Source organism: Oryx dammah, unplaced genomic scaffold, assembly GCF_014754425.2.
Source record: "Oryx dammah isolate SB20612 unplaced genomic scaffold, SCBI_Odam_1.1 HiC_scaffold_23, whole genome shotgun sequence".
NCBI lineage: Eukaryota > Metazoa > Chordata > Mammalia > Artiodactyla > Bovidae > Oryx > Oryx dammah.
The window spans coordinates 51,351,936-51,379,824 of NW_024070207.1; the positions used below are offsets into that span (position 1 = coordinate 51,351,936).

Consider the following 27,889-nt stretch of genomic DNA (forward strand, 5'->3'; position numbering starts at 1 on the left):
TTTTTTCTTTACACCCTTTATCTGCTTGCTTCCATCATGAGGTAAACACTATTTTCCAAAAAAGGAGAGTCTTCTTTATTTGCTACTCTTTTAAGTTATTAAGCAAATACTCTTATTTCCTCTATGCGTTTAAGAATGTGTCTGGTTTCTAGTTTTCACAGTGATCAGTTCTCATATGTTTTCAATCATATTTCTACTATAAACTTAAAATTATTTTGTCTTTGGACCTTCTAGTTCTCTCCTGTACCATAGTTGTATACAAGTTTCTCTTACTGTCATGCTGGGAATTTGAAATAGATCAACTTTTTCCTTGTGTTTGTGTACTCTGTGTACGATTCAACACTGGGTTTGAGCATGTCACCAGGATTTGATAGGTCCCTACCAAAGTAGTGTCTTTGCACTCCCTTGCATTTCCTTTTTGTTTTCTAATTTTTGTAAAGCAAGCATATAAAAACGAACCTGATGTTTTATAAAATGTCAGCTTATATCCTTTCTTTCTTTTCAGTCATAAACTCCTATAATACCACATTAATTTAGATATCTTCTTTTTGTCTTCTATGTTTCACATTTAAAAAAAAGAATTTGAATTTTAATCTCTGTATCCTTAAAATAATTCTTCCTTCTTTGGAATGAAGAAAATTATGTATTACTACATGCTTTACAAATAAAATTTAGCAATGAATCTGTGATATATATGTTTATCTGTAACATTGGTCACTAATTTCAATAAGTATATTAAAAAAAGTTTTTATGCAGTAAAGACACTTTTTTGTTGTTGTTTTTGGCCACACTGCACGGCTTGTGGGATCTTAGTTCCTCAACCAGAGATCAAACTTAGGCTCCCAGCAGTGAGAGAGACGAGTGCTAACCACTGCACCGCCAGGGAATTCCCTGAAGATATATATTTTTTAAGTTGCAGAGTTTTCAAGGGTTTATAATAATGCAGAAAATAGGTGCAGTGTAACATAGGCCCGAATCAGATTTCCACAAATTCTGACTTCTTTACCTTGCTGTCTTATATAATAGAATATAAAAAAAAAATCCCCCAAAAGAAATAGCACATTTCTTGATAGGATTTTACTAAGAAAGCCCTTTAACAGAAAACCCAGAAATGACTGCTCTAGCAGTTGAATCTGCCAGCGTTTTGCAGAGGTTATCTTTTAATATTTCATATCATCGTGATTTAAAAGAATAATTTGGTGTTTTCAAAATTGTTCCATATAACTTTAAATGAAAAAAACATAGGCAACTTATTGAACTCCTGTAGGCTGTCTCCATTGGGTTTCTGTGGTTTAGGAGACCCCACCTGTCCAGTGCATGCTGGTACGTCAAACTGATCAGCAGCCAGCTATCCATGGCAAGAGTTGACCACCTCGCGGGATCTAAAATTTAAAGGGGGAAAAGTGAGTTGTGAATTGCTAATGTGCTGACCGCCCCGTTTTGCTTGGAAATTAGAGGGCATTAAGACCAGTTTCTGTGGTTGTTGGAATGTGGTTAAAATTCCTTTGCAAGTAGAAGTATGGTGATGACATTACTAACATACTGATACTAACGTATTTAAGCCCCAAAGGAAATTGCTGTCGTGGCCTGAATTCTTAGAAGTTGAAATTATTGGAAGAAAGACTTGTTAAGTTGTAATGTTGATCTATTGTGTTTAGAGAAATACTCCAAATAGAACTACAAGGCTGCTGTGTTGCATGCAGACTTTGTTGAAATGTCTCTATATTACCATTATGCCCCCACTCAGTGAAACACTGACAGTTTTAAAGCATTTGCTTCTTTAAACTAGAAAAACAAAGGGTCACACTTAACCAAAGGTTGATGGCAGCATAGTCATCCCTTCCATTAAACCAGAAAACATGTTAAATAATTGTGTTTGCTTATTTGCAGCTGGCAGCCAGACAGGCAGATTCCATTCCATGATGTGAGATTCCCACCACCTGTGGGTTATAATAAAGATATAAATGAAAGCGATGAAGTAGAGGTAAGTCTCCCCACCATCAAGTTATTAAGCACTGAAGAACTGGGAACATTTAACTTGTTTGCGCCTTTTGTATCCCTTGTCTTTAATGCTTTTCAGTCTACCTTGAGAATTATAGCTCTTATGCAAATAGGCTTTTGACTGCACCATCCTAGTAATGATTTGACATAATACATTATTGATGCTGAAATGTGGCTGCCTGAACAGCATTCAAGGCACAGCTTGGAAAGTCACCACTGATTTCCCTTGTCCCCTAGGATTTCTTTTCCCCATTTCCTCAATTTCTGAATCTTGCTTGAATAATATATTGTTAGTTTACAACCATGTCCCCATTTTAGGCAACATGGGTTAGGAAAAAAACCATGCCTTTCAGTAGAGCAGCATCTTAGGATTTCTTTAAGTAGCAATAAAGCCTTCTGGGATATTTTTAAAAACTCATCTACGAGTTTTAGTATGTACACCTATAGGTAAAATATCTTTTCACAGGAGATGCTATGAACCAACTGCTTATGCCCCAGTAATGTCTGACCAAAAGGTGCTATGGAGATGTAACACGTTGACAAGAAGATTGTGATTTCTCTAGCCACTGAAAATTTTTGTGAGACTTCAGGCACTTGGAGTCGGCTTTATGTTGTAGTTGGTCTGTGTAGTATCCTCTTCTTCGCCCCCCTGCACATACTCCATTTTAAGGTGCTTCTCTTCTCCACAATGCGTTGTTAATGGTAGCAGTTTTATTTTCAGTATGATGGAAGCAGTTAAGAATCCATTTGTGCAGGTCAGGTGAGGTGTGCTAGGTCCTTGAATTCTTATTTTCTGTGCTGGGTACAGATGGTGCAGTGAAACAGAAGAGGCCCCAGCCTTTAACAGGTTCCTGTTGTAGTGAGGAGAGTTAATATTAGAGCCATTGTGAATAAGGCCGAGAAAGAAAACCAAGGATGGAAGGTGATGTATGGGCAAGAGTGCCGTTTTAGGGAGTGCTCAAGGAAGGTCTCAATGTCCAGCCTGTGCTCTTTTCTCAAGTGCTATTTATTTACCCAAGATGTTCTCAGTACTTAAACTAGGTGAAAGGAACTGGGTTTGGTTTTGTCAGGACTCAAGTAGAGAGTACAAACACTGTCTGTACTTGAGGACCTTTAGTTGTTCACTTCCCCAGGAGACTACATGCATCCTGAAGTCAAGGACCAGGACTTTTGGTCTGTGTGTATCAGAAGGCCTCATAGTAGTGTTTGGGTTGATAAAAGGGACTGTTTTTTCTTTATAGTTCTCAGCTGAGTCACATGAGAGGTGGTAGCCAATGAGATCCTGTTGCCATAGTGACCCCACTAACAGTGATACATAACTGAGGTTATCACTAGCTAGAGCAGAGATGAAAGGAATTGATGGTTACAAGAAAATGTGGGTTAAATCAAGTTATATTTAGTCACTGTATTGTATAACCATTAACTTAGGTCTTTTGGTCTGTCTACACCAGGAATGCTCATAATAGTAATGGATAGAGGGGACATTTTGCACACCTTAGTTACATGACCAGTGGGAACCAATGAAAAGCTGTTGTCAGGATGACAAAACAGTTAACAAATAACTGACATTATTTCTCTGACTAGAGCAAAGGTGAAAGGAAGTAATGGGGGCAAGAGGGAAAGGTAGGTTGAGTTAAGTTGTGTTTCATCACTTGTGTTTTGTCACTATGAACTTCAGTAGTAAAAGGGGGACCAGAGTTGGAGCCCTGAGTTGTTTGTCTTCTGTCCTTTCCTCCCCATCCCCTTGTCCTCCTGTGTCTTCTTTCTACTTCTGAGTATTTCTGTCACTCACCATGTGTCTCTTTTCCTATTAACCTTGATTTGCTAGTGTCTTCACAAAAGGTTCTGTGCTGCACATCATAAGTGAACTTTGAAGTGGTCACCAGAGAGATCAGTTTAGAAGAACTGATCCACAGTATGTGAAAGGAGAAAGGTGGTATCCAGAGGATTGCCAGCATGGAGTTGTCCATTTTAGTGGAGAAGGGGACAGGAGACCAGAGAGTGACCCAGTTGCTGTCCATTTAGTCCCAGGAGACATGAATACCAGTTGGTATCCTTAGTGGGCTGAATAGTCAGTGGCCTTACCCATTTAGTGACCATGAGCCAGGCAGTAGGCCAGGATCACTAACTTTCAATGTGTTATTTGCTTATTAAAACAAAAACACGTTCATCTTTACATGTTTAGATATATTTTCATAGCTCACAAAGTACCCAAAGAAAGCATGCCCAGCTTTATAAGTGGTCAGCTTTTCTCGAGCTTTCGTATTCAGAATACTGATGATTACTGAGGCAGCACAGAGAAATAGGGAAGCATATTTTACAGTACTCTTCCTGGTAACCAGGTAGTTTCTGAATGTCTCTGTCTAGAAGCAGGGGTGCAGTCTGGTTAAAAGTCTATAACCTAACAGATTTGCAAGATACCTAAGGTCATTTTAAGAAATTTTCCTTGATGTCTGATAATTTACAGATTTCTGAATGATTTTAATCGTGAAATATTCTATGTTGTAATTTTTGTGTAGGTTTATTCCAGAGCAAATGAAAAAGAGCCTTGCTGTTGGTGGTTAGCTAAAGTGAGGATGATAAAGGGTGAGGTAGGAAAATACCTATTTCAATTGTTTTTCTTACGCTCTTCCCCTTTTCTAAATCCAGGTATATACATTTCTGTTTGGATTTCTATTTGAAAGTAATAGCTAGCTTGATTACTTTATTTAAATGTTTATATGTTCAGTATGTTTTGTGTGTTTCAGTTAGTTGATCAAATAGCTTTTTTTCCCTTTAAAGAATTTTAAAAGAACTGAATAGGTATAGCTTCTTGTTTTTAATGTAAACACTATGATCAGGAATGACTTTGATTTATTTCTCACAGTTTTACGTGATAGAATATGCAGCTTGTGATGCTACATACAATGAAATTGTCACAATTGAACGTTTGCGATCGGTTAATCCCAACAAACCTGCCACAAAAGAGACTTTTCATAAAATCAAATTGGATGTTCCAGAAGACTTAAGACAAATGTGAGTTGATTTGCAAGAAAGGCTGAGAACTTAAGAGGTGCTGTGCAATTAATTTAAAATAATACATTTTCAAATAATAGGAAACAATTTTTAACCTCAGTGAACTTTGACATAAATGGCTTGCAAAAGCAGTGGGAAAAAAATTTAGCTTTTTCTGGTTATGTAATCAAGCCAAGGCAGGAGGAGAAGGGAATGACAGAGGATGAGGTGGTTGGATGGCATCACTGACTCAACGGACATGAGTTTGAGCAAACTCGGGGAGTTGGTGATGGACAGGGAGGCCTGGCGTGCTGCAGTTCATGGGGTCACATAGAGTCGGACACAAATGAGTGACTGAACTGAACTGAATCAAGCCAACATTCCAGTTGTTTAAACTTACTTGGCCACATAGATAGCTAATGTACATTTTTTTTCTAACATAAACATTCATCATAAAATTTTAAGATTTTTGAAACTGATTAATACAGTTCTGTCATAAGTTACAAACCAATTTCTCCAGGTTTTTTTCCCTTTTAGCTAGTATTCTGAGATACATATGTAACAAGTATAGCTTAAAGAAGCTTCCAAAGGTCTTCTCTCTTATCATCCTTGATATGAAGTAATGCTTAAATAAGACTCTTTAGAGAAGTAAGAGCATATATTAAATTTGATTTAGACATCACACTTTAGATAAACATTAACTTCTATTAATAGTTCAAAATGCATAGAAATCCTACTTGTTAATTATAAAGATTGCATATATATGTTTGTGCCTTCTGATTCATACATGTTTTCTTTTCACCCTAAAATTGATCAGCACTTTTTCTTTAGAAAAGAAACAGCAGAACAAAATTGAATACCTGGTGGCTATCCCCAAAAGTTTTTAACAGTTGACTCAAGAAAATTAGTGACCTACCATAGGTAACTAGGGTTTCCCAGGTGGCTCAGTGGTAAAACAATTTCCCTACCGATACAGGAGACACAGGAGATGTGAGCTGGATCTCTGGGTCAGGAAGATCCTCTGGAGGAGGAAATGGGAACTCACTACAGTATTCTTGCCTGGGAAATCCCATGAACAGTAGTCCTTGGGTCACAAAGAGTAAGACACGACTGACCATGGATGCATCATGTATAACTGAAATCAGGAAGCCTGCAGAGGAGAGTGGTGGTCAGTCTCTCAGTTGTGTACAAACTCTTTGCGACCCCATGGACTGTAGCCCACCAGGCTCCTCTATCCATGGGATTTTCTAAGCAAGAATACTGGAGTGGGGTGCCATTTCTTCCTCCAGGGGGTCTTTCCAACCCAGGGATCAAACTCTGATCTCCTGCATCTCTTGCATTGCAGGCGGATTCTTTACTGCTGAGCCACCAGGGAAGTAAGTTCCCCTAAAGATGTCATCTTTGATAATCTAGGACCACCAATAATTTCCTACGAGCATAACTGGTTTTTTCCTTTCTCTCTAGTCTCAAATTGGCCTGAGAAGCCCAGCAAAGAAACTGAATTTACAGATGGATATAGCATATTTTGCATAAATCAAGTTTAATATGAATCTACAATTCTACTAAGTGCAAATATCTCTGCATATATTTATACCAGTAGTTGGTAATCATTCATCTTAACTTCACAATGGTTATTCTTTTTTTTTTAGGTGTGCCAAGGAATCTGCACACAAAGACTTTAAAAAGGCAGTTGGTGCCTTTTCTGTAACTTATGATCCAGAAAATTATCAGCTCGTCGTTTTGGTGAGTGTTTCTGAGCTGTCTCTCTTGGTGTGTTTTATTTAGGGCATTTGCTTTGATCATAACGGTTTTTTTTTTTAAATATCCTTCAGTCCATCAGTGAGGTCACCTCAAAGCGAGCACACATGCTGATTGACATGCACTTTCGGAGTCTGCGCACTAAGCTGTCTCTGATACTGAGAAATGAAGAAGCCAGTAAGCAGCTGGAGGTATGTGGCTTTCCCTAGCGATGCTTGTAAGGCTTATCTAGAAATGATAACTGTGTGGTTACAAAACATGACTTTGGGCAGCTTGTCCTTTGTTTATTGTTCTTAGCAATTCCTTGTATTCTATATTTTGAAAAATTAAATTGTACAATGCATAATCATACTAAAGTTTTTATGTCTGAGGTTTCAGAATTAAGCAGCAGTTTATGTATATTAAGGAACTTCTGGCCAACTCACTTTTTGCTAGAAGTTCATCAAAGCTGCTAATAAAGTGAAGCAATGCTTCTCCCATATAACATGTTATCATTAAAGTACTAGAGAGTATTTAAATATCTAATCATATTCCTTTCATTATGTATGTTTATCTCTGTTTAAAAGGGTATAGAACTTCTTCATTCTAATTGGTTGTCACTCTTTAAAACTCCTGTCTTCAGATTCCTGCCAGAGGCTCTTTCCCTAACTTACTATTTCGTCTCTTAAGGTGCATTTTATCTACTTTTATTAATCTTCCAATAATTTTCATCACCATACATTTATTTTCATTGATAACTATTTAGTACTTCCATCCATTACCATAGAAACTAAATGGATTTTAGTTTAATGTGTCAACTCCAGTATGTAATTGCCAGATTACAGACTTCCTCATCATTATTCATTTCATTAGAGGGAAAACACCATGCAGTTGAAATAGTAAATAAAAAAAGGAGTTCCAGACTGCATTTGAAGAGAAAAGGTGACCACTACTAAAGGCTATATTCTTGTAAAAGTCTGTGAAACTTGCCACCTTCCAACTTAATTGAGATTGCTGAACACCTAGCAGGAGAGGAGACATTCATATCTCCTTTTGCTCCTTTATTTTCTTTTTGGCCATGGAGGTCTATTTAATTACTTTTTATTCTCATTCTTTCTTGATGTCCCTGTGTTCACAGTTTTGTGGTTTCTTTAGTGATTCTCTCATAGCTTTTAGGCCAGAACAGCCTCCTTACTTTCATTGTAATACGGAAATATACTCATTTACCTCTTCTTAAACATCTAATTCTTCTTAAATGATCTGTTGTCATAACTTTGGCTTATCATTTATCAGTGAATTATCAGTGAAAAGAATGAACCAGGAGTCAAAAAATATGACCTCTTGAAAAGTCCTAGGAATATTTGATTCACTTTTTTACTGTAATCTACAAAAAGGATTTTATACTTTTAAAATTGTTTATAGTAGTTAATATTCATTCAGATTATCAGGTATGTTTGAATAATGAGAAACTAGTGTGCATGCCTATCTTTCCTCACTACTAATATTAAAGAGATCCACATATTCAGATAAGAAATTTCCATTTTTCAACATGAGCCACTAATATGTTTGGTTTTCATTAATGGCATGCTAGAACTAAACATTAAATTTTGATAATACTGATGATACTATCTAAAGAGAGTGATTATCCACAAGTTTTGGGGTGTCAGTATAATCTAGTTCAGTCATCACTGAATATAAAGAATTTATCATACTTGTGGATCCAGATCACAAGGTCTTACAGACTCTGATCTTATTTTAGGTTGCAGACACATATGTAAGATAAGTTGTAAATCTCTGACTTTGTAATCATTCAGTTTAATGTACCAACAATTTTTATGATTTCTTTACTCAAATTTGGGGGTGGTGGAGGGAGGGTGTCCCTTTAATGTTCATCAGAGAGGTATCTAAACTCACAGTATCTAGTGATGTTACATAAATGGCACCATTTCTAGAAAAATATACACACCAATATCCTTTAATAAAATGAAATGAATACAGTGTTCTGTGAAGATGGTATTTAAATTTTTTTTTTTACTTAATATTGAGTCTGTCAGACCCAGTGAGCTGGTTTTTATTTGGGAACAGTTGATCTCCTTCTTAATTATTACATTGATGTCACTGGTTAACTAAGGCAGCCTTGCAAATAGGTTTTCAAAGGTTACCTTGGAAAATTGTCAACAAGCCCTTTCCTATGAACAAAAATATATCAAATGACATAGACCTTTAGTAACCTAAAAAGTACTTAAGCTGTGCAAAATATTTTCTTAAACCTGTTAGTTTCAGATAGAAACTGATACACAGGGTCAAGATAATTTACATGGCTGACCTAAATACAGTTGTCTTAATATTGATAAAGCATACTAATCAGATGTGCATTTCTCTTCAGAGTTCAAGGCAGCTTGCCTCAAGGTTTCATGAACAGTTTATCGTACGAGAAGATCTAATGGGTCTAGCTATTGGTACTCATGGTGCTAATATTCAGCAAGCTAGAAAGGTACCTGGGGTCACTGCTATTGATCTAGATGAAGATACCTGCACATTTCATATTTATGGGGAGGTAAATATTTTACTAAATAGTTTTTTCTAAAATAAAACAGTATTTCAGATGGCTCATCTTTTGTTGATTTAAACCTTTTCCCCATTTTGATTAGGATCAGGATGCAGTGAAAAAGGCTCGAAGCTTTCTTGAATTTGCTGAAGATGTCATACAAGTTCCAAGGAACTTAGTAGGTGAGTCACAAATTGCTTTTGACATGCACTACAAAAACAAGTTAGGTAAATAACTTATTTATGCTCATAGAATTCCATTTTCACTCATTGTGGAGTCATTTAGCTGAAGCTTAGTTTTTGAAATAGAGTCTATTCTTGCAGTATACAAGAAATATTCGGTAAATACACTCAAAGATTACATTTTCAGAAGGCATACAAAAGATACTGCTTTGCTAGTTCAAACCTACTGGTTCCTGGAAGGATAAGTTTTGCACAGCCTTTTTGCTGTATATATTTCTATGTTAAATAATGTTTTTTCAAAATGAATGACATTTGGGGCCTTTTTATAATTTAGAATAGATTGGTATTTGATCTCTCTAATGGGGGTATAAAATATCAGTTATCTCAGCGTTGAAGATCTGAATATAGGTTATTTAAATCTAATAAATTCCAAAGCTAGAAGTAATTCTGAAAGTCTCTTGGGCTTTCTGCAACATCAGCTGTAATTCTTCATTTTGACTTGAGTTGTTTCATGACCATCACAATCATGTGTAAATAACATAGGAACTCTCCACCAGTGCTCTTCAATGGTGCAGTTATCTTTAGTAAAATCTATCAGCAAAGTGCAGTTTTATCAGAATACTGCATATGTTTTAAATTTATTAATAAAATTGGGACATACTACATTTAAAAAATATTTTTAACTTTGGCTAATTACAAAAAGTAATACATGCCCTTTGGAAGGTTTAAAGGAGAAAATAAGGGCTCTTTGTGCATTTTCTTCACAAACTTTCACTTCTACTTAGCTTGCTGTTTTGGTCAGCATAGAATTGTAAACATCTTCCTATGCCATTATAAAAGCACATAGAATAGTATTTTTCACCCAAAGAAAATCAGTTTGAAGATTAAGTGTAAATACTAGTGAAATAATGCAGAATTATTTTCTCAACTATATACTACATACAGTCAACTAAAGAGCATGATGATGTAATGTCACTGCCAGTTGTATGTATGGGAAATGTATGATTAGCACTCTCCTGATTACCTCAGGAGAAGTGGGGTTGTGAATGGTATTTTTCCCTCTTATTTACAGTTTGTCAAGCAGTTGCATACATTTTATAGTTAGAATGAAAGTAAGTGAAAGTGTTAGTCACTCAGTCATGTCCTACTGTTTGTGACCCCATGGACTGTAGCCCACCAGGCTCCTCTGTCCATGGGATTTTCCAGGCAAGAATACTGGAGTGGATTGCCATTTCCTTCTGCAGGGGATCTTCCTAACCCAGGGATTGAACCCGGGTTTCCTGCATTGCAGGCAGTCTTTACTGTCCAAGCCACCAGGGAAGCCTTGGGGTCACAAAGAGTCAGAAGCGACTGAGTGACTAACACAATAACAATGCAACTGAAATTAATTATATTTTGCTCCTTTTATTCAGTAAAGTGTTTTCTAAAAACCTATCACTTAAAGTGCTGAAAAATCAGATTTCAAACAAGGTATCTCTTATTTCCCACAAACTTTTCTAATAATTTGCTTGTTCTTCACCCACTTTGACACTGAATTTGTTTAATTGTTCAATCAGTTGTAGTTAATACACAGTATATATATATATATATATTTATATATAATAGTATATATCCTATCTATCTATATATAGGATTGTTAAGATACTATTAGAAACATGGGCCAAAATCTCCTTTTTCTTTTTGCTAACTCATTTAAAAGACCTCTATTAAAAATCAGCATCAGTTCATGAAAATATGCTACAGATTTAAAGAAAAAAAAATGGGAAGACTCCATGTAACTTCTCTCCTCCTTCTATCCCTTTTCATTTGAAGGGAAGAACAACAGAAATAATTGCAGAAACACCTAGGTCAGGAGTCCTGATTTAGTGTGTCAGTTCTTTTCCCTGACCACTGACCAGTCAGAAGAGGTTGTGGGGGTAAGGGAGACTGGCACACACAGCAGGAATACCAAGGCTATTCTGATTTGAAGAACCACAAGGTCTTGCTTTGAGAAGGCTTTCCCTGCATTTTTATCTAGGATTGGCTCAGCAAATTATCATTCCTGTTTTTTTCCTTTATTGTTGTTCAGTGGCTAAGTCGTGTTTAACTCTTTCTGAGCCCATGGACTGCAGCACACCAGGTTTCCCTGTCCTTCCACAATGGACATGAGTTTGAGCAAGCTCTGGGAGATGGTAAAGGAGAGGGAAGCCTGGCATGCTGCATTCCATGGGCTCAGAAAGAGTCGGACACAACTGAACGACTAAACAACATGTCCACTGAGTCAATGATGCCATCCAACCATCTCATCATCTGTCGCCCCCTTCTTCTCTTGCGCTTGATCTTTCCCAGAATCAGGATATCTTCCAGTGAGTGGGTTCTTGGCATCAGGTGGCCCAAGTATTGAAACTTCAGCATCAGTCCTTCCAATGAATATTCAGGGTTGATTTCCTTGAGTATTTCATTTAGGAGTTCTTCTAGGATCCCCATCCCTACCTTAGATGAAGTGGTGGGGCAAGCCCATTTATGGGCATGGCCAGCTCAGCTTGCTTTAAGTACCTGGGAGTGTGCCCTTGGAATTGGATGTAATTCGTATGTAGATTTCTACAATCAGTTGTTTTTAGTGTTTGGAATGTCTTGTTTTGTTGGCTCTGAAAGCAGTCATTTCCCAGCTAAGTACATGATTAAACTTTTTAAAGTGAGAGAGATTTGAGTGCCTGTCCATTGCTGGCATTTGAAGTCTTCAGAGTTTTAACAGATGATACGATAAAACTTAATCTTGAACTGGTTTTAAACTTTTTCATTGTGGTTTTAAGCTAAAGTGTGATTTCTTAATCTTTTATTCTGTAACCAATCACTTCACCTTCTAACATACTAGTTTAATTTGTGAGTCACGCACAAGAGTAGTAGTCCACTAACACATTGGCCTGAAGAATGTGTACTTCTAGATGAATGTATAGCTCCTTATGGGCTTCCCTGGTGGCTCAGATGGTAAAGAATCTGCCTGCAATGCAGGACACCAGGGTTCGATCCTTGGGTTGGAAAGATCCCCTGGAGGAGGGAATCCCATGGACAGAGGAGCCTGGTGGGCTACAGTCCATGGGGTCACAAAGAGTCGGACACAGCTGAGTGACTAAGCAGCAGCATAGCTGCTTATGTCGCTTTTAGAGTGTCTTAGAAATGTGCCGTATAAAATTCTAAAAATATTTGCCATGGGCAAAGAAGCAGGTGTAAATCAGATGCAGATAGGATTGAAATTGTCAAATAAGCAATTGTATTTCCTATTATTTATCCTTTTCATTAATTCTTTTTATAGAGCTTTGCAGAAAGAAGGATACCACTCTACCTGAACATTTAAAGTGTGCCCTTGTATGCCAAATAAGAGCCTATTTTGAACTGTCTTAAAAATGCAAAATTATCCTGTCAGTTCACAAGTTATTACTCAGTTCATACCAGACCAAAGGAGTTTGAATTGTGATGACTTCATAGAATGAAAAGCCAGTTTCACTGTTTTGTGGTTTTTTTTTTTTTTTTTTTTTTTTTGAAAAAAGTCTCTGTTTTGGTTTTGAGATAGAATTAAAATTATATGAAATTTTATACATAAATGTTATTGTTTACAGTAGGGTGTGCTTACTGGTTTGAGGCATGTGATTTTAAAACCAAACATGAATTATTCATTTTTTAACTTAGGCAAAGTAATAGGAAAAAATGGAAAACTGATTCAAGAGATTGTGGACAAGTCAGGAGTTGTGAGGGTGAGAATTGAGGCTGAAAATGAGAAAAATGTTCCACAAGAAGAGGTATGTTTCTAGTGCATGTTTCTGGTTTGTCTAATAAAGTCTTTTATTTGACACAGTAACTTAGAGGCCTCTAATACGCACATAACGTGAATGTAAAACCTCTGTCAGGCTTGCCAGTTAATTGAAGTTATAGATGACGGCCTCTTTCTAGTCTCTGATGCTGTGATTATGTATTAGTCCCTTTAACTCCTTAAGTCTTATTTCTAGATCTTTAGCATGTGCCATCACAAATGTGAAAACAAAATCTGAAGCACACTTCAAATATCACTTAAGTTACTGGCAGAGACAAAATTGGGACACTAATTAGGTTTTTGGCTTTCATCTTTTGGCTTTTTTAATTTGTATGTTTGTGTTTGTGTGCCTTACATTTTTTGAAGTATTTGGGATGGAGAAGGTGAGGGCGTGCCCTTCTGTACAATGGTACTGTTTAAAATAAAATCCTTCCAAATTGCCATAATTTTCATATGTTGTCTAGTCTTTGCTTTTGTGAAAGGTTTTTTTAACTGAAGTTCAATCTGTGTGCATTTTTATTGCACAATTTTTGCATTCTGTAAGTTTGTTTACCAAAACTGTCTGTAATAGTTTCTGTTCTTAAAAAAAGATGATCATTGATACAATAATGGTGCTAAGTAAATCTTAAAAATGGACCCTTTTTTCTCTTTTATGTTTTGTGTTTTTCACCCAGGAAATGATGCCACCAAATTCCCTACCTTCCAGTAACTCAAGGGTTGGACCTATTCCCTCAGAAGAAAAAAAACATACAGATATAAAGGAAAACAGCACTCACTTTTCACAACCTAACAGCACAAAAGTCCAGAGGGTAAGAAATAATTTTCACTTTGAATTATACTGAAAGTAATTTCTTTGCCCCAAATGTCACAGTTGTTGTTTTGGGTATGTTCTCTGGTTAGGCTTATAGGCTATTCATGCTGTATCTGTTTCAGATCTGATTGCCAGCTTATGAGATATTACAGACCAATGGGATAACTACTTTTCAGTTTATTCACAGTGACAAATCTTATGCTGTAAACATAAAATATGGGGTTGCATTTAGTGGTCACATTTTTCTTTTGAGGGTGGACTTTTATTTTTTCATGCTCTAGGTCTTGAAATTTTGCAGGTTATAATATATCCAAATGTACCTTCTGTTAGATGCATAAATTGTTACTTAAAGCCATATTTTTTAAACTGACTTTCAATATTTGAACTAACCGAATTGTTTAGAAACGGATTTAGAAGTCCTGCAGTGAAAGTCCTGCGTTCAGGCTTCTGTGTATCATTTGTTATAGTTAATGACATCACTTGCATTCCTTATACTGCTTTAGGTGTTAGTGGTTTCATCCATTGTAGCAGGGGAATCCCAGAAACCTGAACTCAAGGCTTGGCAGGTAGGAAACCATTCCTTGAAAAATACATTTTGATTTTATATTTTAATGTTTATTCCCCTTGTTAAGAAAGACTTCAAATGATCATCAGAGTTGGGGCATGGTGGAGGTGTATCTGTGGGTTTTTTGGCTCCATTGCCCTGGGGAGAAAGCTGATACTCCTTCCTGTTGCTTACAGGCCTTTTTTTCACAGCCACCTGACCAATATCATCTCTTTCCACTCCTCTTCCTTGCACTGGAGAGAGGCTTGAGCCTTACTTAAGAGTTGTCCAAACACTGCTGTCTACGCCTTGTTGCTTCTAGAGATATGCATATGTTTTCTCTGCCAGAAGCCCTCTGTTTTCGCCAGCTTGCCACCTTGCTGTGGGCTTACTTCATGTGCCTCTTTCCTCGTGTACTTGCCATCGGGTCCCTCCCCATGATGAGCTCAAGAGTCTTTCTCCCCTTTGATGCTCTGATGTGGTCATCCCTGTCTGTAGCATTTAACCACATAGATGTTTACTTGTTATATCCTTACATTGTTAGTTTTTTGAGGGCACGCCTCCCCCACCTGGCCTGTAAGAACTGTTGATGGGAAAAAAATGTTATGAGTAACAAGGGATTAAAAGCGAAAATACCATTTTATAAAGAGAAATGTAAGTGCAAGTGGATTGGACCTTCCTCTGTGCGGGGGAGTCCAGTTCTCATCCCAGATCAGGGAATCACTTTTTCGTGGTACTGTTCTGCTCTTGCCTTTCTTTGTCTTAACTATTCTGGTCCACTAGTGCTGTGCTTAATAGAGTGGCACTTGGGTACATCATCAGTTTGGAAATGTTGAAAGATAATTTTGTTTTTCGCTATTTGCTTCAAAGTTGATCAGCTAAATCTGTGGCATTAAAGCTTATTTTGATAGTATGTGATCCAAGGAGAAGGGCATAGCATTTCATCATAGGGCATTTTGGAAAATAATATGTTTAACTGCTTTGTAAGAAAGTCAGTTGGGGAAAAAAAAACAACAGTCAAAAATATTTTTGAGAAAAAGAGATCTGGGTCATAGGCCTGATTAATTCCATAGTTCATTCAGTCCAAAAAAAAAAAAAAAAAGCCCATGCGTTTTCAGTGGCACCTGATTCTTCAGGTGGTCCTTGTTACTAGGAAGCAATGCCTTGCCTACCAGACGGATGCCAGTTTGCAAGCAATATTTCCCAATTATTCAGTCTTGTACCCTGTCAACAGCCATGTTCATGTGGAAGGAAAAAGAAAAAAACTTATTCCAACCCCACATACGTTTAAGATGCTATATACTGAGTGCAAGCAGACAAAAGCAGCCTAGCAGTACCAACACCTATCGAACAAATGCTCTTTTTAAAAGAGTGATTGATACTTGCTAAGTTTCTTGGCTGCTTTCACCTAGAAAATTCTAATATATCTACATCAAAACTACTGTGTACTTTTCTTTAGTCACTTGTGACTATCAGTAACCATGAGAATTTCATCAGTAGTGAAATACTGAATTATTTTCAGCTTTGAAGGTCATAATTGCCAGCTGTTAGTTTATAGAACTGGCCTGCTGCTGCTGCTGAGTCACTTCAGTTGTGTCCGACTCTGTGCAACCCCATAGACGGCAGCTCACCAGGCTCCGCCGTCCCTGGGATTCTCCAGGCAAGAACACTGGAGTGGGTTGCCATTTCCTTCTCCAGTGCATGAAAATGAAAAGTGAAAGTGAAGTCACTCAGTCATGTCCGACCCTGTGCAACCCCATAGATGGCAGCCCACCAGGCTCCCCGGTCCCTGGGATTCTCCAAGCAAGAACACTGGAGTGGGTTGCCATTTCCTCTCTAATGCATGAAAGTGAAAAGTGAAAGTGAAGTCGCTCAGTCGTGTCCTACTCTTCACGACCCCATGGACTGCAGCCTCCCAGGCTCCTCTGTCCATGGGATTTTCCAGGCAAGAGTACTGGAGTACTGGTGCCATTGCCTTCTCCAACACAACTGGCCTAGGCTTCCCTATAACTTGCGACAAGAAACAATTTTTTTCCCCTCATTTCTACTGATGAGCTAGAAGTATACATTTTGAGCTAGAATTACACATTTTTAGTATACTTGTTTTTCAAAAAATTTATCCTTAAAGTTGTATCGTAGGGAGATGAAACTTTCCTAATGATTCAGTCCTTTACAGTGTTCAGAGTACATTACTGACATATATTGAAATGTTAAATTTTATGTTCATGAATATGCCCAGTTTCCCCCCTTCACGTAATAAGTACCAAGTGCACATTAATTTATCCTAACTCTTCTTGTTTGTGTCTTGTTTGTACTCTGTTGACTTGGTTAGCAAAGTTGATTCAGTTTTTATTTTTGTGCCCTAGTATCTAATTTTAATTTTTTTAAGAATTTTATCTAGATAAAACCTGTAGTAAATTAATGAGTATTTTAAAGTACTCATTTTGTTTATGTGTCTCATTTTAAAACTTGTATAATTTTGAGTTACATAATTTATAGGCTTGCCAACATTTAACAGTGTTTAAATCATAGTAACCCTGATGCATTTAATGGTTGCTATGTTGATCTGTCCTTATACACAGGAGATGTGTAAAATAAACTAACTACTCTTGTTTTTATGTGTTTCATATTTTCAACAAACTTTGCTGTACCTACCATTTGTCAGATCCTGTGCTAGGGATTTAGTCATTACTTGCATATTTCAGATTATAATTCATCATTAATTTTATAAGATTGTTGTTGTCATTTCTTTTTCAGGGTATGGTACCGTTTGTTTTTGTGGGAACAAAAGACAGCATTGCTAATGCCACTGTTCTTTTGGATTATCACCTAAACTATTTAAAGGTGAGAACAGGAAGAACTTTAACTTTGAATCTTTTTGCACTAAAATAGAAAAACTCCATAGTAAATCTTAACACAATTAAGATTTCTTCTAGCCTGTACATGATAATGAAAGACCTATAAAAGATAATAGAAAAAAAAAACTCATTTTGTTTAGCTTATTGTATTCTTTCTGAAAACATAAGTCAGTTTTCCATCATTTTAAATTTAAGAATCATTATCCCTATTCTGAAGAAATTCCCCTATTTCCCATTTTTTTTCTGTTAAACCCTCATATCTACTTTAGACAATCCTGTCTGAAATCTTTTTCATTTCACTGATCCTTTCAAACCCTTGAGAGTTTTTTCCAGGCCAAATTTTATGTCTGTAACACTTACTTTGTTGTCCCCTTTATGTCATTTATCAGGAATAGCCCAGAGTTTCATGAAGTCCTCTGTTTAAATGTGTACTCTTCATAATTTTCTCTATACTCTGTTTTACAAACTAGAAGCAATTTATGTCTCCTTGTAGAAATGCTCATTTTAGTTGGTGTTTGTACCACTGTGCCTACTCCAGCTTAGAATCTGGAAAGCAGGAACCAGGAGACTGCAAGGCATAGCAGAGAAAGCAGTGGATTGGCAGTCCAGCACTTGATTGTAATCTTCTGCCATGACCAGCTCTGTGTTTGTAGGCAAATCACCTCCCTAGACTAGGTGTTTTTTAAAATTTATTTTGGCCAACTGTTCTGTAATTCAAAAAAATAGAATTTTACCAATGTCACTTTTATAATTCCATCTTTTGTATCCACATGTATCAAAAACATACTGTAATGGGTACTAAATGTTATTTAAAGTAATCCAACGTTCTATTGTATTTATGAGGCTATCCTGTTAAGAATTTTTCTGCTGACTTCTTAAATAAAATGAAGCAATTTATAGTTACATGTAAATAAGGAAGAAAAACATAGTAGCTAGGCACTTCTTATCCTTCTTATGGTGGTCAATTAATAATTGAAAATGGAGAGGTTTCATCCAGCAAGGTTTATGTGGGTAGGATACCCTATTGATTTGCTTATTCACTTTTGTTTTAAAGTGTGTCTTATGTGTAATCTGTTGTATGTGTTTTTCTTCCTATTCTTAGCTTAAATAATGTGGAAGACCTGGAAATTTAAGGTTGCATTGTATCAGTCCCTTGTTCTTTTAACCAGTGTTCTTCTTTAGATCTTTTAATTTATTCTTCACATTGAATATCTTTTTGGATTATTAGCAGCTGTCCTGTTGCCACGCTTCCCATCACCAGATCTTCCCTTGAGTGGGCTTGGCGTCTCTCACCGAGTGGTGACTGCTTTGCCCCCATGGGATAACCTGGACTACCATTCTGTTTTGCAAGATCCACCCATTCCATGAGCTATAACTGTACTTTTGGAGTAAGCCACTCAGCGGCAGTCTCTCCTTTAATTAAGTCCTTTGTAAAACAATGTCTGGTTCAGAGCACAGATGACACTCATCTAGATCCTTACCTGCCCTTTTCCTGAAACTGCTGTACTAAGATTTTAAGAACTTAGCTTTACAGGGGCTTCCCCAGTGACTGTTCATGTGGACAGTCCCTATGATTGCCTCTGCTTGACTGAGACACCCAACCACTACTCTAGTTGTGGACCCAGTTCCCTGCAGCTAGTAAATCGATGTTTATGAATAGATTGGAAGGAGAAGGGTTAGAACTGAGACATCATCTGGTTTTGACAGAACCTAGCATATTGGAAGCATTGTGTGTGAGGGTCTGTTAATGGACCCCAGGTGTATATTTTGATCAATTGACTATACTGTTCGTCATACTTGTCTTAGCAGAGTTGTAGTCTTTAAGAGGTTTTAAAGGCATGATATCCAACTTTTTGGGTTAACTATTAGATAGTTCCTGTTCTTTGAAAGTAGAAGATGGCCCAAATTCAGTGTTTCATTAATTAAGATTATTTACAATGTGTGATTTTTAAGCTTAGCTGGTTAAGTCTTAAATGTCATTTATCTGTATTCATACATTTTAGAGTTGTTTTATTCAATAACCTATTATCAAGAAGTCCCAAAACTACCATATTTGTGCCTTAGCAGATCTATTGGATAATATTGCCAAATTAAATAACTTTAAATTCTTTCAGTATAATTTTAATGCTGAGTATTTTTGTTCTATCTCTTAATTCTGGACATCAATAATATGTTACCTATAGTAATTTTCTTTTTAAGGAGACCATTCAATTTCCTGATAATTCTGTGTAACAGTGTTTACTATAAACTTAGAGCTGAAATTGAAATATTTCCAGTATACTTTTTATCTGATGAAAAGGAGAAAGGTTTTATTAAGTAAAATGTCAAATTATTTTTACTGTTATCTTGTATATTTTAAATAGGAAGTAGACCAGTTGCGTTTGGAGAGATTACAAATTGATGAGCAGTTGCGACAGATTGGAGCTAGTTCTAGACCACCACCAAATCGTACAGATAAGGAAAAAGGCTATGTGACTGATGATGGTCAAGGACTGGGTCGAGGTAGTAGACCTTACAGAAATAGGGGGCACGGCAGACGCGGTCCTGGATATACTTCAGGTACAAACTAAGCATTTTACTCAGTAACTTTATCTGTTCCTAGACTTAATAGCTGCTAATCTCTAATATTCATTAGAACCCCATTATAACAATTTCTCACTACATGGTTTCCAATTCACAGTGGGTCAAATTGTGTTGCAAGACACAGAGTGAAAAACCTGATAATAACCCATAGAGTTCACAGGGCAGGTGTGAGTTCTGTCCACAGTCTGACTGGGGATAAATCTGCTTAAGCCCTTGTATGCTAATGCCTTTCCTAAGGCCTTTCCTCATTTTATTACTATATAGCCAAAACTTTTTTCATTTGTGTACTGTGGCTCATGTTTTGTCAGGCATGTGCTGGTCATACTTGCTGGATGGACTGTGTAAATCAGGGGTCTGCATCCTGTGGCTCATAAGGTGATTTTGAGTGGCATGGCCAAAGTCAGCCCTAGGCAAAGTCAAGAAGTAGGCGAAGTCTCTCTTTGCCTCCCCAGCTCTTCTCTCAGTGCTTCTTTCTTCTCTCCCAGTACCTTTCACTGAACGCTGTCCCACTGCCCGTGCCTACTGTCTTGCTCAACTGTGTATCTACTATGTAACTTGCTAATGATGGTATAAGGTATAATCCATCTCACAAATATTTGCGTTTCAAAAAGGAACTCTGTAAGATGGAAAAGCCTTCAAGATCCACAGGAATGAAGCTATAATGGTGAAGCTATAATTGCTCATTAGCTCCAACAGAGGAAGAGAGAGGTAGTAGAGTTGCTGTTCTGGAGTGGGGGAGAGAGCTACCTACTCCTAAGGCCAACCTTGAACCTGAGCCCTCATCCCTTTCCCAACAGTCTGTTCTTGATGCTGTGGAAGGTCCCCCCTCACAAAGAAGTTCTTTTTCCATCTCCCATCCCCTGTGTCATTAACCCTCCCCCCACCAGGCATAATAAGTTCACTACAGTAAATCCTTTCTAATAATCAGTTATTCCTGCGGGAGTGGGAGGGAAGGTTGTGGACCAAGCATCAGACAAGCATATCCCCATTCAACGAGGTCCAGTCCCTGATCTCACAAGAGACCATTCCCTGAGATAGTAGCCATGATGGCCACCTTTGCCACCCTCTCTAAGATGACCAAAATGTGTGCATTCCCCTTTGTCCCTGGCCAAACCTTGTTAAAAGGAACTTTCTTTCTAGAAGTTTTGTTTATCAAGGTATTGCATTTAATTGTTGTAGGCAACTTTTCCTCCAGAGAGCACAGCTGTTTAATGATGTGGCATACTCAGGTTTGAACTTAGATGGCTAATAGAATTCCTTTTTTTTTCCTTAATGAGAACCAAAAATGTTTGAAACAAAAATGACCTCAAATATCGTGAAAACCTTCATTTTGAACTTAAGATAATTTGTTTTACAAAATGGAAGGTGATAGTATACTCTTTGATGGGCTTATAAATTGGGAAGTGTAATGGATTACCCCCAGAAACGTCTCTGGAAGTTTCTGTTAACCTAACGTTTTTTTAAGTCGGACAATGGTATATAACTTTTAACTCTCGATAGGAACTAATTCTGAAGCATCAAATGCTTCTGAAACAGAATCTGACCACAGAGATGAACTCAGTGATTGGTCATTAGCTCCAACAGAGGAAGAGAGGGAGAACTTCCTGCGCAGAGGAGACGGGCGGCGGCGTGGCGGCGGAGGAAGAGGACAAGGAGGAAGAGGACGTGGAGGCAGCTTCAAAGGTACAGAGGGTTTTTCGTTTAAGAAATGAAGCTGAATTGTAACAACTGTCTGAAGTTCTATGAAAAAGCTAGGTGATTCAATGACATACTATCAAGCCCCCCATTTCTCCCATTTTGTCCTGGTCACCATAAGAAAGGCTCATGTAATTAGCAATATCAGACAGGCTTCCTTACAGTTTACAAACATACGAATAACCCCTGATAACTAGTTCAGCTTCTTTGGGTACTCTAAACATCACATCTAATCATTAGTTCAGATTGACCTATCACACAGTTGATGTAGAACTGTGATGGCTTAGGAATGTTTTCTGTAACATGTGCTGCTGTGCACTAAGCTGCTTTAGTCATGTCCAGCTCTTTGCAGCCCTGTGGACTGTAGCCCACCAGGTTCCTCTGTCCATGGGATTCTCCAGGCAAGAGTACTAGAGTGGGTAGCCATTTCCTTATCCAGGGGATCTTCCTGACACAGGGATCAAACTCGGGTCTCTTATGTCCCCTACATTGGCAGGCAGGTTCTTTGCCACTAGTGCCACCTGGATGCTAGATTATTAGACGGTGTGTAACTGAAATTGCTAGGTTGTTGATTACATTTTAGATTCTGTGGTTGGTCTAAATAAATTGAGGATGTGGGAACAAAGAACTCTCCAATAGGCATGTCAGAATCAGTGACCACTGAACCTTTTAAAAATGTCCCTATAGGAAACGACGATCACTCCCGAACAGATAATCGTCCACGTAATCCAAGAGAGGCTAAAGGAAGAACAGCAGATGGATCCCTCCAGGTAAACCTACGTGCCTCTTTTCATCCAAATTGTCCCAATTATATAAGTTTGAGATTTATGTGAATTTGCTATACTATATAGGTATTTGTGGAATACTTCCCTTTCAACATTACATTTGTGGTCAATTTTAGTCCTTTACGACAAGTATACAAAGAAGATTTATCTAGAGAATGTGCAGTCTCAGTATTTGTAAAGATTTCGACAACCACATTATGACTTCAGTACCACATAGGTGATCCTCCCTACCCCCATTCTCCAAAGAAAGAAACATCCAGGAATGTACTGAGAGAGACTTGTATAAACCCTGAGGAACCTACATCCCTCCTCACCAGAGTTGCAGGATAGGGTGTCCTCTTTGACTGGAAAGTAAGAAAAAGAAGGTATCTAGCTCACAATAGACAGCGCTGATGACACTCGGCTAGTACATGTTGAATCAGTCAGCTGCCTATTTAGAGCCAGCCTCTACCCTGAGAACCCATCTCATGTGGCCAGCACCTATGCTGAACACATTGTTAACATAATTTTAAAATGAGCCCCCAAGCACAGCCAGGTACCTTGGCTGGGTGTATTGTATCTCACTTAATGTTTCAACAGTACCCTGAGGTAAGAAGTTTTATTATTCTGTTTTATAGGTGAGTAAACTGAAGTTTAGAAAGACTGAGTCACATAGTTAACATACATTAGAGTGATATTTTGGAGAAGGCGATACACTAGAGTGATATTTCAGAGAAGGCGATGGCACCCCACTCCAGTACTCTTGCCTGGAAAATCCCATGGACGGAGGAGCCTGGTAGGCTGCAGTCCATGGGCTCGCTAAGAGTTGGACATGACTGAGCGACTTCACTTTCACTTTTCACTTTCATGCATTGGAGAAGGAAATGGCAACCCACTCCAGTGTTCTTGCCTGGAGAATCCCAGGGATGGCGGAGCCTGGTGGGCTGCCGCTTATGGGGTCGCACAGAGTGGGACACGACTGAAGCGACTTAGCAGCAGCAGCAGAGTGATATTTGAACCCTGGTACCTCATTCCCAGAACGCATGATCTCTTCGGCTGCTTCTTTAACTCTGAAGACTTAATCCAAGTAGTTGGGGGGCCCTTCATGACTATGGATTGGTTTGGGACCAGTACCTAAAATTAGTGAGACATAAATTTTAAGAGCAGAAACTTCATGACAGAATATTCCTTAGAATTCGTAACATTTGTAGAAAGAAAGAAAGAAAGTGAAGTCGCTCAGGTGTGCCTGACTCTTTGAGACCCCATGGATAGTAGCCTGCACCAAGCTCCTCTGTCCATGGGATTTTCAAGTTAAGAAGGACTGGAGTGGGTTGCCATTTCCTTCTCCAGGAAATCTTCCAACCCAGGGATCGAACCTAGGTCTCTTGCATTGTAGACAGATGCTTTACCGTCTGAGCCACCAGGGAAATCCTAGCATTTGTAAGTAGGTGTTAACTATTAGCTGGTGCTTAAGGATCATCACAGAAAAGATCTTAGACCTAGAGATTGATGAAATTATAAGGCGTTTATGTACCAGTTTCATAATTCCCCTCTTGACAACCCAACAGTTAAAACACCCAGGACCAACAATTAAACACACTTTGAAATTTGAGTATACCATTTTGGGACTATAGCTAGTCCCATTTGTACTTGAAGCATATCAGTACTTTTATTAATTGTTTTAGGCCTGTGTGTCAACATTATCTTTCTTTTGTACAGCACCTACAATTGCATTAGCAGTGTTGTTAAGTGTTCAGTGCTGGCACTTAAAATATTATATAAATCTCAGAATATTATTTTTTAAATCACATCCATCTCTATCCTCTTCCTGGGATTCCAGTTCTCCCACACATTAATGTCTTCAAATTCCCCTGTACTATTGTTATTCTTCAGAGTTTAAGTTGTATGATCCTCTGACTTGCCTTACTGTAATATTAGCTACTAGAAACCAGTGCTCATATGAGTATATATGAGTATATATATATAGTGTGTGTGTGTGTGTGTATATATATATATATATATGAATATATACAGTATGTGTGTATATTTATATATACACACACATATTGTAAGACAAAGGGAGCCCTCAGTGTAGAAAAAGTTAATCATACTTATGATAGAAATGAAGATGTCAACTAAAGGCTAGTTAATAAGTGAGTTAAGTTATTGCTCTGGTAACATCAGAATAGGAAGACAATAATTTGTCTCTCTCCTCCTGGGTTTCATATCTTTGAAGAATAAACCATTTTTTTGAACAGACCTGTATATTTTGCATATATATTTTGCAATCCGTAATAGGAGTTCATTTTAACTGTTTGTTTCTCATTGTTTTGTTCTACTTAGAAGAAGACACAGTAGGATTGTGAGTTTTTATCTAACTTTGGATGCAGTGAGATGACCAAGGTGTTCCAGTTACAGAAGAAGAGTGTTTTAGAATCATAAACCAAATAAAGCTCCTACCTGACCTTAATTTCTCACACTTCTTCTATTCAAATCCCTTTTAACATGTGGAATATACACTTTGGGCTTAAATTTCTTGTCAGGCCAATTGCAGATTACAACAGAATATGGTCTTTGTATATAACAACTATAACTTGTTTTAGATCAGAGTTGACTGCAATAATGAAAGGAGTGTCCACACTAAAACATTACAGAATACCTCCAATGAAGGTAATCGGCTGCGCACGGGTAAAGATCGTAACCAGAGGAAGGAAAAGCCAGACACCGTGGATGGCCAGCAACCACTTGTTAATGGAGTACCCTAAACTGCATAATTCTGGAGTGATATATCCCCTATACCATTTCCATAATTCTTATTCCATATTAGAAAACTTTGTTAGGCCAAAGAAAAATAGTAGGCAAGGTGGCACAGGGCATGAAATGAACAATTCCGTTAAGAATTTTGCTTTTTTCACATTGGCCATAAGCAGCAATTTTCAAATTTGCACAAAATGAGGTCTTAAAATTTTTGAAACATTACTTTTAAATAATTAAGTATACTTAGCACTTCAGGACAGGATTTTCATTTGGTTTATTTTTTAAATACCGTGCAGTGATATTCTTTGTTAATTTGGACCGTTTACCCTGTATTGGGTGATAACTCACTGGTATATTTCAGTTTTTCTGAATAATAGCATTTATGGTAATCATATTAGACTTCTATTTTCAATCTCATATAGAAGTCGATAAAATACTAAGGCATTTCATGTCCTGTGTTAGTTTATGTTTTGGTCCACTTTTCCAGTATTTTAGTGGACCCTGAGATGTGTGTGATGTGACGTTTGTCATTTTCATTAGCAAAAAAAAAAAAAAAAAAGTTGTATGATCTGTGCCTTTTTTATATCTTGGCAGGTAGGAATATTATATTTGGATGCAGAGTTCAGGGAAGATAAGTTGGAAACACTAAATGTTAAAAGATGTAGCAAACCCTGTCAAACATTAGTACTTTATAGAAGAATGCATGCTTTCCATATTTTTTTTCTTACATAAACATCAGGTTAGGCAGTATAAAGAATAAGACTTTTGTTTTTGTTCTGTTGCACTGAAGTTTGACAAATAGTGTTATTGAGAGGGATGTGTAATTTTTCTGTATAGACCGGAAAAGTAGTAACGGTCTTTTCATTTGCAAGAGGCTCAAATGTTTTCAGCTAGGAACAAATCTTCCTGGTTGAAAGTTAGTAGGATACGCCTGCTCTTTGGCCTGATGACCAGTTTTAACTTAGAGCTGTCTTTTATTTTGTCCTCCCCGAGTTTTGTGAAGTTTCTCATTTTCATTTCAAGCTTATTTGGGGGAGGTAGAAAGGTCATTTGTGTGCATAATAATCCTGTGAAGTACAGGTACTTTGTCTGAGAAACATTGGAAGCAGGTTAAATGTTTTGTAAACTTTGAAATATTAGGTCTAATGTATAAGCAGAATTGGAAAGCAGACTAGGATGGTTAACACATGAAACTTTTTTCTTTAGTTTTTTTTCCTTTTGTTTTTTTGACATATTGGGTTTCAGTTTTGAGGGGGTTTTTTGTGTTTTTTTTTTTTTTTACGAGATTTACTGAGGAAAATATGTGAAGGACCTTCACTCTAAGATGTTATATTTTTCTTAAAAAATAACTCCAAGTAGGGGTACCACTGAATCTGTACAGTGCCGTACAAACCGAAGTTCTGCCTCTGATGTCTGTTGTGAGTTTGTTTCTTTGAATTTTCATATTACGGTTACTTTTCCTTGCATACAAATAAGCATATAAAAATGGCAACAAACTGCACATGATTTCAAGAATATTAAAAAGTCTTTTAAAAGTATTGCCAAACATTAATGTTGATTTCTAGTTATTTATTCTGGGAATGTATAGTATTTGAAAACAGAAATTGGTACCTTGCACACATCATCTGTAAGCTGTTCGGTTTAAAATACTGTAGATAATTAACCAAGGTAGAATGACCTTGTAATGTAACTGCTCTTGGGCAATATTCTCTGTACATATTAGCGACAACAGATTGGATTTTATGTTGACATTTGTTTGGTTATAGTGCAATATATTTTGTATGCAAGCAGTTTCAATAAAGTTTGATCTTCCTCTGCTACATTGATGTTGATGCAATCCTTGATTGCTTTTAAAATTTTAAGATAGAAAAAGTCTATAGAAAGTGTTCTGTTACAAAATGTATCTGTTACCATTGGAAATTTCACATGTCATAGGAAGTTAGCTGATATCTACCAACTTTCAAGAACTTGATCTTGTTTAATAAGGTGAAAAATACCAACAAAATGGTACAAAAGCACATTGTGCCATTACAATATGCACTAAGTCTCTTTTTTACCACAGCTGAATTCAGCAAGGCGCTAACTTGCTTAAATGTGAATTACTAACTTCTAAAACTGTAATTTGAGTCACATGTTTTCATGTGGAGTTGGAGTTGATTCATATTACAATATTTGTGTGCTAAACATGTATGTTTTTCAGTTCAAAGTCATGATGTTTTTAAAATCTTATTAAAGTTTCAAAAATCTGAAGATTGTTTATCTAGATGTAAATTTTTATTAAAAAGTTGCACTTATGAAAAAGCAAAAATTTAGTCTGACAGATGTTTGCTCCTGGTCTTAAATTTCTAAATGTAATGAAACTTAAAGATGGGGGGAGGTATTAATCATGCAAAGCATATATTATGCCTTGCAAATAATTTTTTATGTGTTTCTAAAAGGCAGAAATGTAGATAATTGAAAAATAATTTTATGTTTTCCCAGTTAGAGGATTTGAACACATTAATTACATAGGATGCTACTAAACCATGTTAAAGACATGCTCCTGTCAGTGCACACAGAAACATACTTGCCATTTGGAAACTATTAAATATGTCTATGAATCATTAAAAAAAAAAGTTGATGTCAGTA

The 27,889-nt window shown here is 37.1% G+C and overlaps 1 protein-coding gene across 14 annotated transcripts in view; it reads left to right on the plus strand.

The window, feature by feature from the left end:
• FMR1 (FMRP translational regulator 1) overlaps positions 1-27,511 on the plus strand; it is a 40,466-nt gene extending 12,955 nt beyond the window's left edge. The window contains exons 1-16 of one of the 14 annotated variants that reach the window (XM_040265415.1): positions 1,318-1,403; positions 1,891-1,984; positions 4,521-4,592; positions 4,868-5,016; positions 6,645-6,738; positions 6,828-6,944; positions 9,119-9,289; positions 9,384-9,462; positions 13,129-13,238; positions 13,924-14,058; positions 14,564-14,626; positions 17,362-17,448; positions 19,826-20,021; positions 21,546-21,728; positions 22,428-22,510; positions 25,108-27,511. In XM_040265415.1, the coding sequence (XP_040121349.1) occupies positions 4,578-4,592; positions 4,868-5,016; positions 6,645-6,738; positions 6,828-6,944; positions 9,119-9,289; positions 9,384-9,462; positions 13,129-13,238; positions 13,924-14,058; positions 14,564-14,626; positions 17,362-17,448; positions 19,826-20,021; positions 21,546-21,728; positions 22,428-22,510; positions 25,108-25,269 (1,644 nt within the window). In that variant the 5' untranslated portion in view covers positions 1,318-1,403; positions 1,891-1,984; positions 4,521-4,577 and the 3' untranslated portion in view covers positions 25,270-27,511. Of the gene's footprint in view, positions 1-1,317; positions 1,404-1,890; positions 1,985-4,520; positions 4,593-4,867; positions 5,017-6,644; positions 6,739-6,827; positions 6,945-9,118; positions 9,290-9,383; positions 9,463-13,128; positions 13,239-13,923; positions 14,059-14,563; positions 14,627-17,361; positions 17,449-19,825; positions 20,022-20,732; positions 21,729-22,427; positions 22,511-24,847 lie in introns of those variants that run through there. The other 13 variants (XR_005725336.1, XM_040265404.1, XM_040265413.1 and 10 more) reach the window with 13 other exon arrangements.
• Positions 27,512-27,889: the final 378 nt, after the last annotated feature.